At 43.4% G+C, this 14,485-nt stretch overlaps 1 protein-coding gene across 1 annotated transcript in view; it reads left to right on the top strand.

Moving 5' to 3' along the window:
- The window catches only part of TENM4 (teneurin transmembrane protein 4), a 205,069-nt gene that overhangs the window by 115,144 nt on the left and 75,440 nt on the right, over positions 1-14,485 (top strand). Inside the window, exon 3 of the mRNA XM_015827197.1 lies at positions 6,034-6,283. Within this exon, the coding sequence (XP_015682683.1) occupies positions 6,034-6,283 (250 nt within the window). The remainder of the gene's footprint in view (positions 1-6,033; positions 6,284-14,485) is intronic.

Genomic DNA, 14,485 nt, shown 5'->3' with positions numbered 1-14,485 from the left:
GCCGTTGTAACTCTGAACAGTCACTAAACAAATGGTTGTAAGTCAAGGACTCCCTGTCTTTGTGACGTTGTGGGTGCTTCGTCACTGGAGGGTTTTAAGAAGAGACTGGACAGTCATCTGCCGGAAATGGTACAGTGTAGGATCGCCTGTTGGAGCAGGGGGCTGGACTAGAAGACCTCCAAGGTCCCCTCCCAGCTCAATTCTGATTCTTGTCCAATGTAGCGTCCTGTCAAGATACTTTGAAAAATCCTTACATAACCAGTAGACAGAACTGTGTTTCTGTTGTGTAACGTAAGATGATTCGACCCCAGTTGAAAAGTCCACCTTACTCTCCTTTGCAAATAAGATCTAACCACCCTAAAAAGAGTTAAAGAATTCCTTCCATCCCAAGAAAAATATCCAGTCCCAAGCACCCGTGGTTTTTCCAGCTTGTTGAGTGATGAGAAGTTCGGGAGGGGTGATATGGATGTGTTGGGGGGGGGGGTAGAATCAGTGAAGCTTTGTGCAAAAAAGAAAAACCTGGGGCCTTGGAGACCGAGATATTAATTATTTTGACAGACCGGGTGTCAAAATCACAGCTGCCAGACAGAAATTGCCCGTAGTTTATGCTGCAGTTTGGTGGGATCCTTTTGAACAAAAAATGTCTTTGTTTGGACTTGGAAGGCAAGATGGATTTTTTTCTTCTTTTTATGGGATAAAATGAATGGAGGGGATAGGAAGGAAGAGAAAAGCAAAAGAATCAGCCTAAGGTCCATTTCAGGGGCTGTGACCAGGTCTGTCCCCATCTGTTCCTTTCGGGGGCTCTGATCTCGGTGGGAGGCACCACGATAAACTTAATCACATTGGTTTAGTCAATTTGGCCCCATTTTACAATCTTTCTCGCCACCGTTGTTAAATGAATCACTGCAGCTGTTAAGCTAATAACAATATTGTTAAGTGAATCTGGTTTTCCCCCATTGACTTCGCTGGTCAAAAGGTCAGCAAAGGGGATGACGTGATCCCAGGACATTGCAACCGTGGTAAATTTGAACAAATTGCCAAGCATCCAAATTTTTTATAAAAGTTTTTATTATTATTTTTCATATAATTAAATATATAATTTGAGCTGTCAGTAAAAGGAACAGAGAAGGAAGAATCTTGGCTGGAAAGTAAGGCTATTCTTTACCTTGATATTATAAATGTGGGGTTACTTTTCACAGAATTTAGGGTTCCTGACCAGTCAAAGGATAGGTCACAAGCCTGCTGAGTTGCAGATGGCATCGACTTTATTGCAACATGAGAATTTGCTATATCCAGACTTTTAACTAGTAACCAGAGACTTAAGCCATTAATGCTACTGTTATTGTTGTTGTTCAGTGCCTACGTCGTGTCTGACTCTTCACAACTCCATGGACTCCCTTCTCCTCCACTATAATAATAATAATAATAATAATAATAATAATAATAATAATAATAATAATAATAATAATAATAATAATAATAGTAGTAGTAGTAGTAGTAGTAGTAGTAGTAGTAGTAGTAGTAATAGTAATAGTAATAGTAATAATAAAGTTGGAAGGGACCTTGGAAGTCATCTAATTCAACGCCCTGCTCAGGCAGGAAACCCTATACCATTTCAGACAAATGGCTGTCCAGTCTCTTCTTAAAAACTTCCAGTGTTGGAGCATTCACCACTTCTGGAGGCAGGTGGTTCCACTGGTTAATTGTTCTAATTGTCAGGAAGTTTCTCCTTAGTTCTAGGTTGCTTCTCTCCTTGATTAGTTTCCATCCGTTGCTTCTTGTCCTGCCTTCAGGCGCTTTGGAGAATAGCTTGACTCCCTCTTCTTTGGGGCAGCCCCTGAGATATTGGAAGACTGCTATCCTGTCCCCCCTCGTCCTTCTCTTCATTAGACTAGACATACCCAATTCCAGCAACCGTTCCTTGTATATTTTAGCCTTCAGTCCCCTGATCATCTTTGTTGCTCTTCTCTGCACTCTTTCTAGAGTACTTTTTCAAGAAATGTGTTTTCTGAGTTTATCATTCACTAATACAAATGTAATTCCTAATCCTTTATCCTTTTCTCCAGCCATTGATAAAATAAGTCCCAAATTTGAAAGTATTCTGTTTCTTCTTTTTCTTTCAACCTCAAAGCAAGTCTGTCCATTTCCGCACATTCTAGTATTTTTTTTAATTATTGCTTCCTCTGGTGGTATTTCTTCATTTTTTCCATTGTTGCGCGAATATGATTCTTGCCACTGTTATCACATGTAAAATTAAGTATGTACTTTGTTTATCAATCTTTTCTGGCATTATACCTAATAAAAAAAGTTCAGGTTTAAAATCTACATGTTTTCCCAACGTCTTTTCTAGCCAAGTGTGTATTTTCGTCCAATACCTCTTTGCTTTAACACATGTCCACCATACACTATAATAAGCATCCAAATTTTTAATCACGTGACCATGGGAAGGCTGCAACAATCGTTCAAGGTGAAAAAACGATCATAAGTCCATTTTTTCAGAGCCATTGTAACTTCAAACGGTCACTAAATAAATTGTTGTAAGTTGAGGACTACCTGTAGCAACTCAGGACACACAACAGTGGAATCAAACAGAAGGGTTAGTCCTTTTGCTTTCAATAATTTGATGGCTGTGTTACTCTTCCTGACAGCTGCGGCAATCTCTAGATTGCCTTAAAAGCTTTTTGTTACCTGCAACTTGAGATTTCAAGATTGAAATTTGCAGCAGGCCAAAGAATGGAAAACAAATGTCTGGGTCCATAAAGGTCTTCACCTGCTCCCTCCGGATGTTATTAATCCTCCGGAGATGAGGGTGATTGATAGGGATGTCTAATAAATACAGCCAAAGGAGCAGCTTAACTCCTGACCCCAAACCCCTGTTTCATATTCCTCCTCTGCTCATTCTCCAGCTTTTTTTTTTTTAAAAAAAACTTGCTCCCAGTTGGATGCTCAAACATGGATTAAGCCAGGGGTCCCCAACCCCCGGTCCGTGGACCGGTACCAGGCCGCAGCATGCCAGCAACCGGTCCGCACAAACAAGCAAAGTCCCATCCATGGGATGCAGGCAGCCCACAAAACCACGCACACACACCTGTCCGTGGAAAAACCTTTCTCCAGGGAACCAGTCCTTGGTGCCCAAAAGGTTGGAGACCTCTGGAGGAAGCCTTAGCTGGGAAGGAAATAATTTGGCAGATTTAGATTTGCAAGGAGGTTAAAAGTTAACCTTTAACCTCAGAAGGTTAAAAGTTGGTCTTCTCCTGCAGGGACCTGTAGTTTTTCAAGATCCACGAAGGTTGGCTAGATGCCTCCACCACCTTCCGTGAAGCTGAGAGAAGCAGCGATGCAATGTCCCTCAAGAATGGACGGCGTTATAAACACCACAAGAGGAGAAGTCAGCAGTACAATGCAGTCCTTGACGTACGGCGATAATTGACTCCAAAATTTCCATTGCTAAGCGAGACAGTTGTTACGATCTTTCTTCCCACCGATGTTAAGTGAACCACGGCCGTGGTTACCGTGTTTCCCGGGAAAATAAGACCAGGTCTTGTATTAATTTTTGCTCCAAAAGATGCATCGGGGCTTATATACCGGTTAAGTCTTATATTTGGGGAAATACGGTACTAAATGCATCTGTCCAGCTGACGATCTTAACTGGGGCTTATTTTGGGGGTGGGGCTTATATTACGAGCATCCTGAAAAATCACGCTAGGGCTTATTTCTCAGTTAGGGGAAAACACGGAAGGTTACTAACATGGTTAAGTGAATCTGGTTTCCCCCATTGACTTTGCTTGTCAGAAGTTCGTAAAAGGTGATCCCATGGCCTCGGGACACTGCAACCGTCACAAATACATGTCAAGTTGCCAAGTGTCCAGGTTTTGATCGTGTGACCGTGGGGACTGCTGCCAAGTGCGAAAAAACGGCCACTTTTTTCCCCTGCCGTTTTGACTTCAGACAGTCACTAAATGAAAGGCTGTAACTCAAAGGACTACTTGCAATGCAAGTAATGTTAGCTAACGGCAAAACTGCATCTAATAATTCAGCCCCCGTGACTACCGAGGGGTGGGAGGATGCCTGCTGCACAAGGAGTACGGCAAAGAGAAAACAAACAATGTGAACGCTTTGTGTGTCATGTTTTCTTTACGCGTTAAATTAACACAGCAAAATGTGGCAAGTTTAAATAAGCCAACAACTGTGTCACAAGCAGCCGCAAAGCTCAGACGTAATTGGGCGATGCAGGCGGGAGGGGAAAAGTTTTATTAGCTATAAAGATGATTTTTCCAACTTCGTTTTCCAACCTCTGATTCCCACACAAACGCCATCGCTGGCTAATTTACCCGATCAGAATTTGGATGTTTGGCAACTGATTCACATTTACGACGGTTGCAGTGTCCCGGGGTCACGTGATCCCCTTTTGCAACCTCCTGGCAAGCAAAGTCAATGGGGGAAGCCGGATTCACTTAACAACCGTGTTACCAACTTACCAACTGCAGTGGTTCACTTAACAGGAAGGTTGTACAATTGGGCAAAACTCAGTCAACAAAAGTCATAACAACACACACGTTGGGCTCCATTGTGGTCGTACGTTGAGGACTGCCTGTACCAAATATTTTGTACTTCTTTCTTATTTTCCTGACTCTGGTTTTTTTTTTTTTCCCAGAATGTGTTTTGAAAGGAAGGAGGGAAGCATTGAGGTTGCGAGACAGGTAAAAGGGGAGCTGTTTGGGTTCCTGCTGCGGGACTGGAGTGATTTTTCCCCCCCCCACACACACATGTCTGCCGCAGGATCCATCTTCCTGTCAAAAAGAGGCAGGCAAGCCAAGAATATCCCCTAAAGGTTGTGTGAATTTTGTCTTCCAATTCTGGGTTGCGATAAAAAGGAAGAAGCAGGAGGCAGATCGCTGGAAGAAAAATAACTTTTCCTGGGTGGAGGTAGAAGATGGTAACTAAGCTGGTGTCTGATGTCTATGATGATGATGATGATGATGATAGTGAGAATAAGAATAAGAATAATGTTGGAAAGGAACTTGGAGGTCATCTAGTCCAACCCCCTGCTCAGGCAGGAGACCCTATACCATTTCAGACAAATGGCTGTCCAGTCTCTTCTTAAAAACTTCCAGTGTTGGAGCATTCACAGCTTCTGGAGGCAGGTTGTTCCACTGGTTAATTGTTCTCACTGTCAGGAAATTTCTCCTTAGTTCCAGGTTGCTTCTCTCCTTGATTAGTTTCCATCTATTTTGCTTCTTGTCCTGTCTTCAGCTGCTCTGGAGAATAGCTTGACTCCCTCTTCTTTGGGGCAGCCCCTGAGATACTGGAAGACTGCTGTCATGTCCCCCCTCGTCCTTCTCTTCATTAAACTAGACATACCCAATTCCAGCAACCGTTCCTTATATGTTTTAGCCGCCAGTCCCCTGATCATCTTAAAAATCAGCAGTTTCAGAGATCAGATGTGGCAATAAACATCTTTTCCCGCTCCCCAGAAATTCAAGTTGGCCTTCGGTAACTCCGATCATTACTTACTTGATGCACTGATAGGAAGTCCTCGCTTTACAGCCGTTCGTTTAGTGATGGTTCAAAGTCACATCGGCCCTGAAAAAAGGGACTTGGGACCATTTTTCACACTTCGCAACTGTTGCAGTCTCCCCATGATAAACGTGATCAAAACTCAGGCACTTGGCAGCTGGCGTGTATTTAAGAGGGTTGCAGTGTCCCCGGTGTGTGTGTGTGTGTGTGTATGTGTGTGTGTGTGATGTGATATCGTTTTTGTGACTTTCTGACACGCAAAGTGAATGGGGAAGCCGGATTCACTGAACAGTCAGTCGTCTTGCCAACTTAACAACTGCAGTGATTCACTTAATAACTGTGGCAAGAAATGTCATAAAATGGGACAAAACTCACTTAACAGATGTTTCGCTTAGCCACGGAACGTTCGTCCTCCAATCCAGCCGTCACGAAGGGCCGCTTTCGATGACCCATGTGAAGGGATTTTCCATTTTCAAGCCCTTCACGATTTATTTTTATTTTTTTTCCCTCCCGCAGATCATCCAAGCCTTTCGAACCCCTCCAGACTCCGGACGCCTCCCCCTCCTCTTTCTCACGCCCACACGCCAAACCAGCACCACGCAGCATCCATCAACTCTTTAAATCGGGGGAACTTCACACCACGCAGTAATCCCAGCCCTGCTCCTACGGACCACTCGCTCTCCGGAGAGCCACAGGCAGGGAACCAAGAATCTACGCACGCTCAGGACAACTGGTTACTGAACAGTAACATCCCCCTGGAGACAAGGTAAAGCCTTATTTTTGCTTGCCCCCCCCTCCCTGGGATAAAATGTTATATTTGTGCAGGTATATCTTCGCGAGTGTAAGTAAAAAAGCTTGGAAGGACCTCATGAGGACTTGGGTTTCTCCAGAGATAGGAGAGATGTGGACCAATGTTATTATAACCGCTAGTATCCTGTGCCCTATACAACTCCTTATCCATAATTCCTTTGGCACGGCCTTTTTTTTTTTTTCATTTTTCTGAAGTTCTGATTTCTCCCTGGTTGAATTTCTGGAACACAGGCAGTCCTCACTTTGCCACAGTTCGTTTAGTGACTGTTCAAAGTCACAACGGAGCTGTAAAAAGTGACTTAGGGACTGTGTTTCACACTTACGACCGTTGCAGCGTCCCCAGGGTCACGTGATCAAAATTGAGACGCTTGGCAACTGACTCGTATTTACGATGGTTGCTGCGTCCTGGGGGTCATGGGATCCCCCTTTTGCGACCTTCTGACAAGCAAAGTCAATGGGGAAGCCGGATTCACTTAACAACCATGTCACTAACTTAATGGCAGTGATTCACTTAGCAACTGTGGCAAGAAAGGTCATAAAATGGAGCACAACTCACTTAACAGCTGTGCTAGCAACAGGAACTTTGGGCTCAGTTGTGGACGAAAGTCGAGAAGTACTTGTAAGATCAAAAGGGTCACACTCCTTGCAGCTGCTCACAGCCAAGATGGTTAGATTGTTAGAATCTTATGAACCTGAATTATTGAAAGGAGAAAAGAGATCAGCTTACATAATTCCGAAAATTAACTAGTTGCACTTTATCTTCCTGTTTCTTAATCAATTCCTGAGAGCTCCTCACCTATCTAATAGGTAGTACCTCCAATTATTCATAGCTACGCATCCCATTGCCAGCCAAATTCCAATAGCACTTAGACCAGTGGTTCTCAACCTTTTTAATGCCGCAACCCCCAACCGGTCGTAAGTCGAGGACTAAACCAGTCATAAGTTGAGGACTACCCAACCGGTCGTAAGTCGAGGACTTTCCCTGCCCGGGAGCGCCACACATGCATGGTTCCGCCCCCTGCGCCGGCCGAGGCGTAGCTGGCAAGCGGCAGAGACGGAGCAGGCCGACCACCAGCTGGCCCAGCTCAAGGGAGGTAAGGCACCCGCCGGAAAAGGGAAAAAAATGGCGGACAAAAAAAATGGCGGACAAAAAAAATGGCGGACAGCCTTGCTTGGCGACCCCCGTGAAATGGTTGATCGACCCCAAATGGGGTCGCGACCCATAGGTTGAGAACCGCTGACTTAGACTTATAGGCCGCTTCACAGTGCTTTGCAGCCCTCTCTCTAAGCGGTTTACAGAGTCAGCATATTTGCCCCCAACAAATATGCTGGGTCCTCATTTTACCGACCTTGGAAGGATGGAAGGTTGAGTCAACCTTGAGCCGGTCAGGATTGAACTGCTGGCTGTGGGCAGAGTTAGCCTGCAACGCTGCCTTCTAACCATTGTGCCACCAGGGCTCCTTAACAGAAAGATCAGTATAGTAAGGCATCATTTCTTGATCATTCAATGATAATTCAACCAAAGTCAGCCTTCCCTATGTAGTCTTTTGCCTGGCGTTTTCCCCAATGAGCATCATTCTGTGCATTTTGTTCTAAAGTGTGTAAACAACCTGTACCTCATGATGCGTACTTTAGACAGTTTTAGATGTCTAAATGTAATTGTTTTGCAACCATTGAAGAAATGTGAACGTTGATGGATAATGCAGTGTGATCCCTGCCTGAGCGCCAGTCAGGTGCGTCTTTTCAAGGATGCTTAAGACAATCCTCAGTCATCCTCAGTCTGAAATTGTCCTGATAAGGATCATGACAAGGATTGTGAATTTTAAAAGTGGCAAAAATATACCGTGATTGGATAAACGGATGCCGCTTATACCATAGATTGCATACAGCTAGTCCCCGACTTACAACAGTCCATTTAGTGACCATTTGAAGTTACCGGGGCCCTGAAAAAGGACTTATGACCGTTTTTCACACAACGGTTGCAGCATCCCCAGGGTCACGTGATCACAATTCGGATGCTTGGCAAATGGCATGTACCGTATTTCCCCGAAAATAAGAACGGGTCTTATTACCTAAATATGAGCCAGCTGTGTGCTGCAGCTGCCAAAAAGGGCAACACAGTGCTAGGCTGCATTAACAGAGGGATAGAATCAAGATCACGTGAAGTGTTAATACCACTTTACAAGGCCTTAGTAAGGCCACACTTGGAATACGGCATCCAGTTCTGGTCACCGCGATGTAAAAAAGATGTTGAGACTCTAGAAAGAGTACAGAGAAGAGCAACAAAGATGATTAGGAGACTGGAGGCTAAAACATATAAGGAATGGTTGCTGGAATTGGGTATGTCTAGTTTAATGAAGAGAAGGACGAGGGGGGACATGATAGCCATGTTCCAATATCTCAGGGGCTGCCCCAAAGAAGAGGGAGTCAAGCTCTTCTCCAAAGCACCTGAAGGCAGGACAAGAAGCAACGGATGGAAACTAATCAAGGAGAGAAGCAACCTAGAACTAAGGAGAAACTTCCTGACAGTGAGAACAATTAACCAGTGGAACAACCTGCCTCCAGAAGCAGTGAATGCTCCAACACTGGAAGTTTTGAAGAAGAGACTGGACAGCCATTTGTCCGAAATGGTATAGGGTTTCCTGCCTGAGCAGGGGGTTGGACTAGATGACCTCCAAGGTCCCTTCCAACTTTACTACTACTACTACTACTATTATTATTATTATTATTATTATTAAGGGCTGATTTTCAGGTGATGTCTTACGTCTTCACCTACATTTATTCAAATAAATAATGTCAATATTATTATTATTTTTATATTTTATTATATATTAATATGATTATTTTATCATTCAGTAAGTCCAACGGACGTACTAAATGCGTCCCATCTGGTTGACGATCTTAACCGGGGCTTATTTTTGGGGTAGGGCTTATATGACGAGCATCCTGAAAAATCATACAGTGGGTCAAAATTCACTTCACAACTGTCTCGTTTAACAACAAAAATTGGGGGGGCTGAACTAGGACCGTAAGTGGCATATTTACCTGTAGCTTATTCCCAACCAGTTTCTAGCACCGGACGAAGAGAAAAGGGGGGCAACTATCTCCCAAATTGTCTCCCTCAGCTTTAAAATATCGTTGACATTAGCAGTCGCTTGTAAGGCTATTTTGCCCCTTTAAATTGGGCACGTGTAGAATAAATTTAAAAGGCGCGTCCAGCCGCCGACGTTCATTTCTGTAGCTCCGTCCCCCCAGAGCGGAATAAATCAATATCCTATTTAAGAAACTGAAATCAGTCGATATATTGAAGAGATTTAGTTTCCGAGCAGGGCTGATGGCAGGGGTTGTGTAATTGTAGCCGACTGCACAGCCAAGCCTGATCTTGTTAAGAGCTAATAGGAGCAAGGTTGCTGGCTGCGTTTTGCTCTTATTAAAATATTGCTCTAGCAAGCCAGGCTGTTCTGCAGAGTACGGCATCAATCAATTAGCTGCGTTTCCCATCCTAACTTTCCCTCCCCGGCCACATCGCTCTTCCCTCATCCTGACTTTGATAATTGCATGTTGTAGTTAGTGTTTATTACTGCCATCAGTTTTGTAATCCAGTGGAACGTGTGGGGTTTTTTTTTTTCCAAACAACACTGCAAGCTGATGCAGAGCCGTCTAAGAGACATCCTGGGCCAACTTTGGAAGAGAAAAGAACAATGGAGTTGGAAGGGACCTTGGAGGTCTTCTAGTCCAACCCCCTGCTCAAGCAGGAGACCGTATACCAGGGGTAGGCAACCTTGGCTCTTTTTATGACTCGTGGACTTCAACTCCCAGTATTCCTGAGCCAGCATGGGGGAACTTTGGCCCCTTCATGACTCGTGGACTTCAACTCCCAGAATTCCCGAGCCAGCATGGCTCAGCATGGAAACCTCTCTCTTTCTCCTCAGCATGGCTGGCTCAGGAATTCTGGGAGTTGAAGTCCACGAGTCATGAAGGGGCCATAGTTCCCCCATGCTGCCACAGGAATTCTGGGAGTTGAAGTCCACGAGTCATGAATGGGCCATAGTTCCCTCATGCTGGCTCAGGAATTCTGGGAGTTGAAGTCCACCAGTCATGAAGGGGCCATAGTTGCCCCATGCTGGCTGAGGAATTCTGGGAGTTGAAGTCCACGAGTCATGAAGGGGCCATAGTTCCCCCATGCTGGGTGAGGAATTCTGGGAATTGAAGTCCACAAGTCATAAAAGAGCCAAGGTTGCCTACTCCTGTCCTATACCCTTCCAGACAAGTGGTTGTCCAGTCTCTTCTCTACTACAAGCCTGCTTCCTCCTCGGATGATTATTTGCGTTCTCTGTTCATCTGCTCAGCTGTAGCCTTGGTTCATCTTTGGTTAAATATGTTTATTTAACTATGTTATGACTTCATAGTTCAACTGTTCCTACTGCTGTTGCTACAACATATCTCGGCCGAAGTTAGATCAAAGGGTAACTCAGCAGAAGACCGTTTCATAAGTCTCTGTCGTCATCTTTCTGCTTCCAGACTACAATAATATATGTGGTGGCCTTCTGATCTCTTGAAACTCTGCTTCAAGTCCAGGCCAAGTCATGGCCATCATTCAGATATTACAGAATTCAGCAGTTGTTTATAGGTAGCGTCATCCGATTGACGCTGCAGGACCTCGGACAGCTCCGTCATCCAGTTGACTCCAACAAGACATCCAGGAATGACACAGCAAGCCCTGCGGGCGGTGCTGCTTATTTATGTGTTATGTCGGTTTATACAACATCTTTTCGTGGAGGAAGCTAAGAGTCCTGAGCAAAGCGGAATGGGACGACTCGCCAGAGCCAACTCGCCAGGGCCAACATGCTGCAGGACCATTCAGCAATTCAGTTTAATTATTTAAAATAATTTAAAACCTTATTTTAATTTTTGTCATTCACATTTCATTTTGTCCCTTCTTACGTTCCTTCCTTCCTTCCTTCCTTCCTTCCTCCCTCACTCATTCACTCCCTTCCTTCCTTCCCATCCCATCCCATCCCATCCATCTATTCATCCTTCTCTTTTCTCTTTTCCTCCTTCCCTCCCTCCCTCCCTCCTTCCTTCATCCATCCGTCCATCCCATCCATCCATTCATCCTTCTCTTTTCTCTCTTTTCCTCCCTCCCTCCCTCCTTCCTNCCTTCCTTCCTTCCTTCCTTCCTTCTTTCCTTCCTTCTCTCTCTCCCTCCCTCTCACTTGTTTTCTTGCTTCAGCCCATTTCAACCAATAAGGCAACTCTGGGTGGCCCACGAACAGCAAAAATACAAATATAAAAATAATGAAAATTTGTAAAAGCTGTACAAAAAAAAAACCCTACAAAATTTCTTTGCTGCAAAAGCAGTTTTATCTAGCTAGGCCAGGCAACCTCTGTTGAAGAGAAGATAAATTCACACGTAACCCTCCATCCCGAAGCCTAACATTGCATTTCCCTACCCTAGTCCCATAACATGTTCATCATTAGCACAATGCAATTTCAAATTCACCAGGATTTTCATCCAAGATCCCATGTTTTTCCCTTTGGAAAAACTTTTTCTGAATGTCTGAAATATGAGAATTATAGTCCTGCCGAAAGATTACAGTTGTCAAGAATAAAAAGGTAGAGTAGTGTAGTGTAGTGTAGTATAGAATACTATTTTTGGAGATTGCCTCTCTATTTTTCTTCCTGCTTTTTTGCATTTCTTTCACTCTCCAACCTCACTTCCTTGTGTTTATTTTGTTATTGGCAGTTGCATCAAGGCTACATCACTCAGAATCGTATCTCATGTTTATATCGGCAAGTTCCTGCTAAATTGCACAATTTGATATTGAAAATAGCAACGACCAAAAAAGACGACAAGGGCTTTTAACTACTGATAAATCCTCATTTGTGTTCCTCCCTGCTATGCCATTTGGCACCTTATCCATCAAAAATTTCCTCTTTATTATTTCCATTTTGGCAGACAGTTTTGCCTGTGTGCTTAGGGAAGTGTGAAGACAAACAACAGCAAGCTTTTGATTTCAGCAGTTGTCAAGGTCTGTATTTCTAGTTCATGCCTGGTTGTCCCAAAGGTGCTTTTTTCCAAAAGGCAACTGGACATTCTTGGTTTTTTCTTGAAGACATTTCGCTTCTCCTCCAAGAAGCTTCTTCAGTTCTTTTCTGAAGAACTGAAGAAGCTTCTTGGGACGAGAAGCGAAACGTCTTCAAGGAAAAACCAAGAAAGTCCAGTTGCCTTTTGGAAAAAAAACCTTTGGGACATCATGCCTGTTGACGTCAGAGATATAAATATGAATCATGAATTCTTCCTTGGACAGAAGTAGCAATGTCCAACTCTCAGAAATCCCCCTTCAAAACAAAATCTAAGTACCATCAGAAGATTAACCAAACCAATAGCATCTTCCGATATTTGAGAGGCTGCCCCAAAGAAGAGGGAGTCAAGCTATTCTCCAAAGTGCCTGAAGGCAGGACAAGAAGCAACGGAGGGAAAGTAACCAAAGAGAGAAGCAACCTGGAATTAAGGAGAAATTTCCTGACAGAACAATTAACCAGGGGAACGATTTGCCTCCAGAAGCTGTGAATGCTCCAACACTGGAAGATTTTAAGAAGAAACTGGACAACCATTTGTCTGAAATGGTATGGGGTTTCCTGCCTGAGCAGGGGGTTGGACTAGATCAGGGCTTTTCAACCTTTTCACCCATTGTACCACTTTTAGGATATGGCAACATCCGAGTACCACCAGCAAGGTGTCAAAAACCTGATGACCAAAAGAAAAATAAAAAAGTAATAAAGTACTGGTAGTCCTTGACTTATAACAGTTTGCTTAGTGACTGTTCGAAGTTACAATGGCACTGAAAAAAGTGCCCCCCAAGCCACAGCCAAGCAAGACACCTGCCTGCCCACCCGGTGGTGCTCTTCCTCCTGTCCGAGGTTTTCATTGTTGTGAGCATTTCTGTTGAGGATTGGCAGTGGGGGGTGGGATGTGGGGGGTGTTTGGTTTTTATTCCCCCCATCTTCTGGGTGGTTGCAGCAGGTTTTGGTCACTTCACATGACCCTGGGACACTGTGACCGTCATAAGTATGAATCAGTTGCCAAGCATCTGAATGGAAATCACAAGACCCTGGAGATGCTGCGACATTCCAGCTGATTGGCGCTTCTTCTGGGCTCAGCTCTTGCCACAGTTGTTAATCCCTGGAGTTGTTAGTAACATGGTTGTTAAGTGAATTTGGCTTCCCCGTTGATTTGGCTTCTCAAAAGGTGATCAGAGGACCTTGCGACAAAGCAACGGTCATGAGTATGAGTCAGTGGCCAAGGATCTGAGTTCTTTTTTTTTTTCAAAATTTTTTTTTTATTATTTTCATCATAAGAAAAAAAAACATACAAATATAACACAAATATCATACGAAACCCACCCAACCCCCCCCCCCCGAGACTTCCCAAACCTAACCCCAGGATAATATTCAAATATAAGTAAACCATTAATAATAAAATCTCTAACTCTACAAGGTATATAAATTCTACATAAAAGAAAAATATATAGATAAAAAAGAACCAATTAAAAACCTAAGTTATATTCCACTATTCTATGCTTCTTTTGTATATAAACAATCCATCTTCTCCATATAGATAAAAATTGTTCATTTGAGTGATTCTTCAAATAAGCTGAAATCTTTGCCATTTCAGCAAGATGCGAAACTTTCAATCTCCAATCTTCCATTGTTGGTAAAATTTTACTCTTCCAATTTTGAGCTATCAGCAAACGGGCAGCAGTTAAACAGTACAACATCAAATTAATTTCTTTTACATCCAAGTTTTGTGTAATACCTAGGAGAAACAAATGGGGCAAAAAAATAATCCTTCTTTTAAATATTTGTTGCAAGTTCCACCACAATTTTATCCAAAAGGCTTTAATAACCTTGCAAGTCCACCACATATGAAAAAAAGTTGCGTCTAGTTGTCCACATCTCCAGCACTTGGATTCATAATTCTCATAAATGCGAGACATAGTTGCAGGATCCATGTGCCATCTATAAAACATCTTATAAAAATTCTCACGTAGGTTTTGAGCTTGCGTAAATTTCACATTTCTCACCCATATCAACTCCCAGGTATCCATAGATATAGTTTCTCCTATATTTTGAGCCCATTTAATCATACAATCTT

Source organism: Protobothrops mucrosquamatus, unplaced genomic scaffold, assembly GCF_001527695.2.
Source record: "Protobothrops mucrosquamatus isolate PMUCROS unplaced genomic scaffold, P.Mucros_1.0 scaffold3560, whole genome shotgun sequence".
Classification (NCBI taxonomy): domain Eukaryota; kingdom Metazoa; phylum Chordata; class Lepidosauria; order Squamata; family Viperidae; genus Protobothrops; species Protobothrops mucrosquamatus.
Note: the sequence above shows the minus strand (reverse complement) of the source record. Positions and strands in the feature narration are given on the sequence as shown.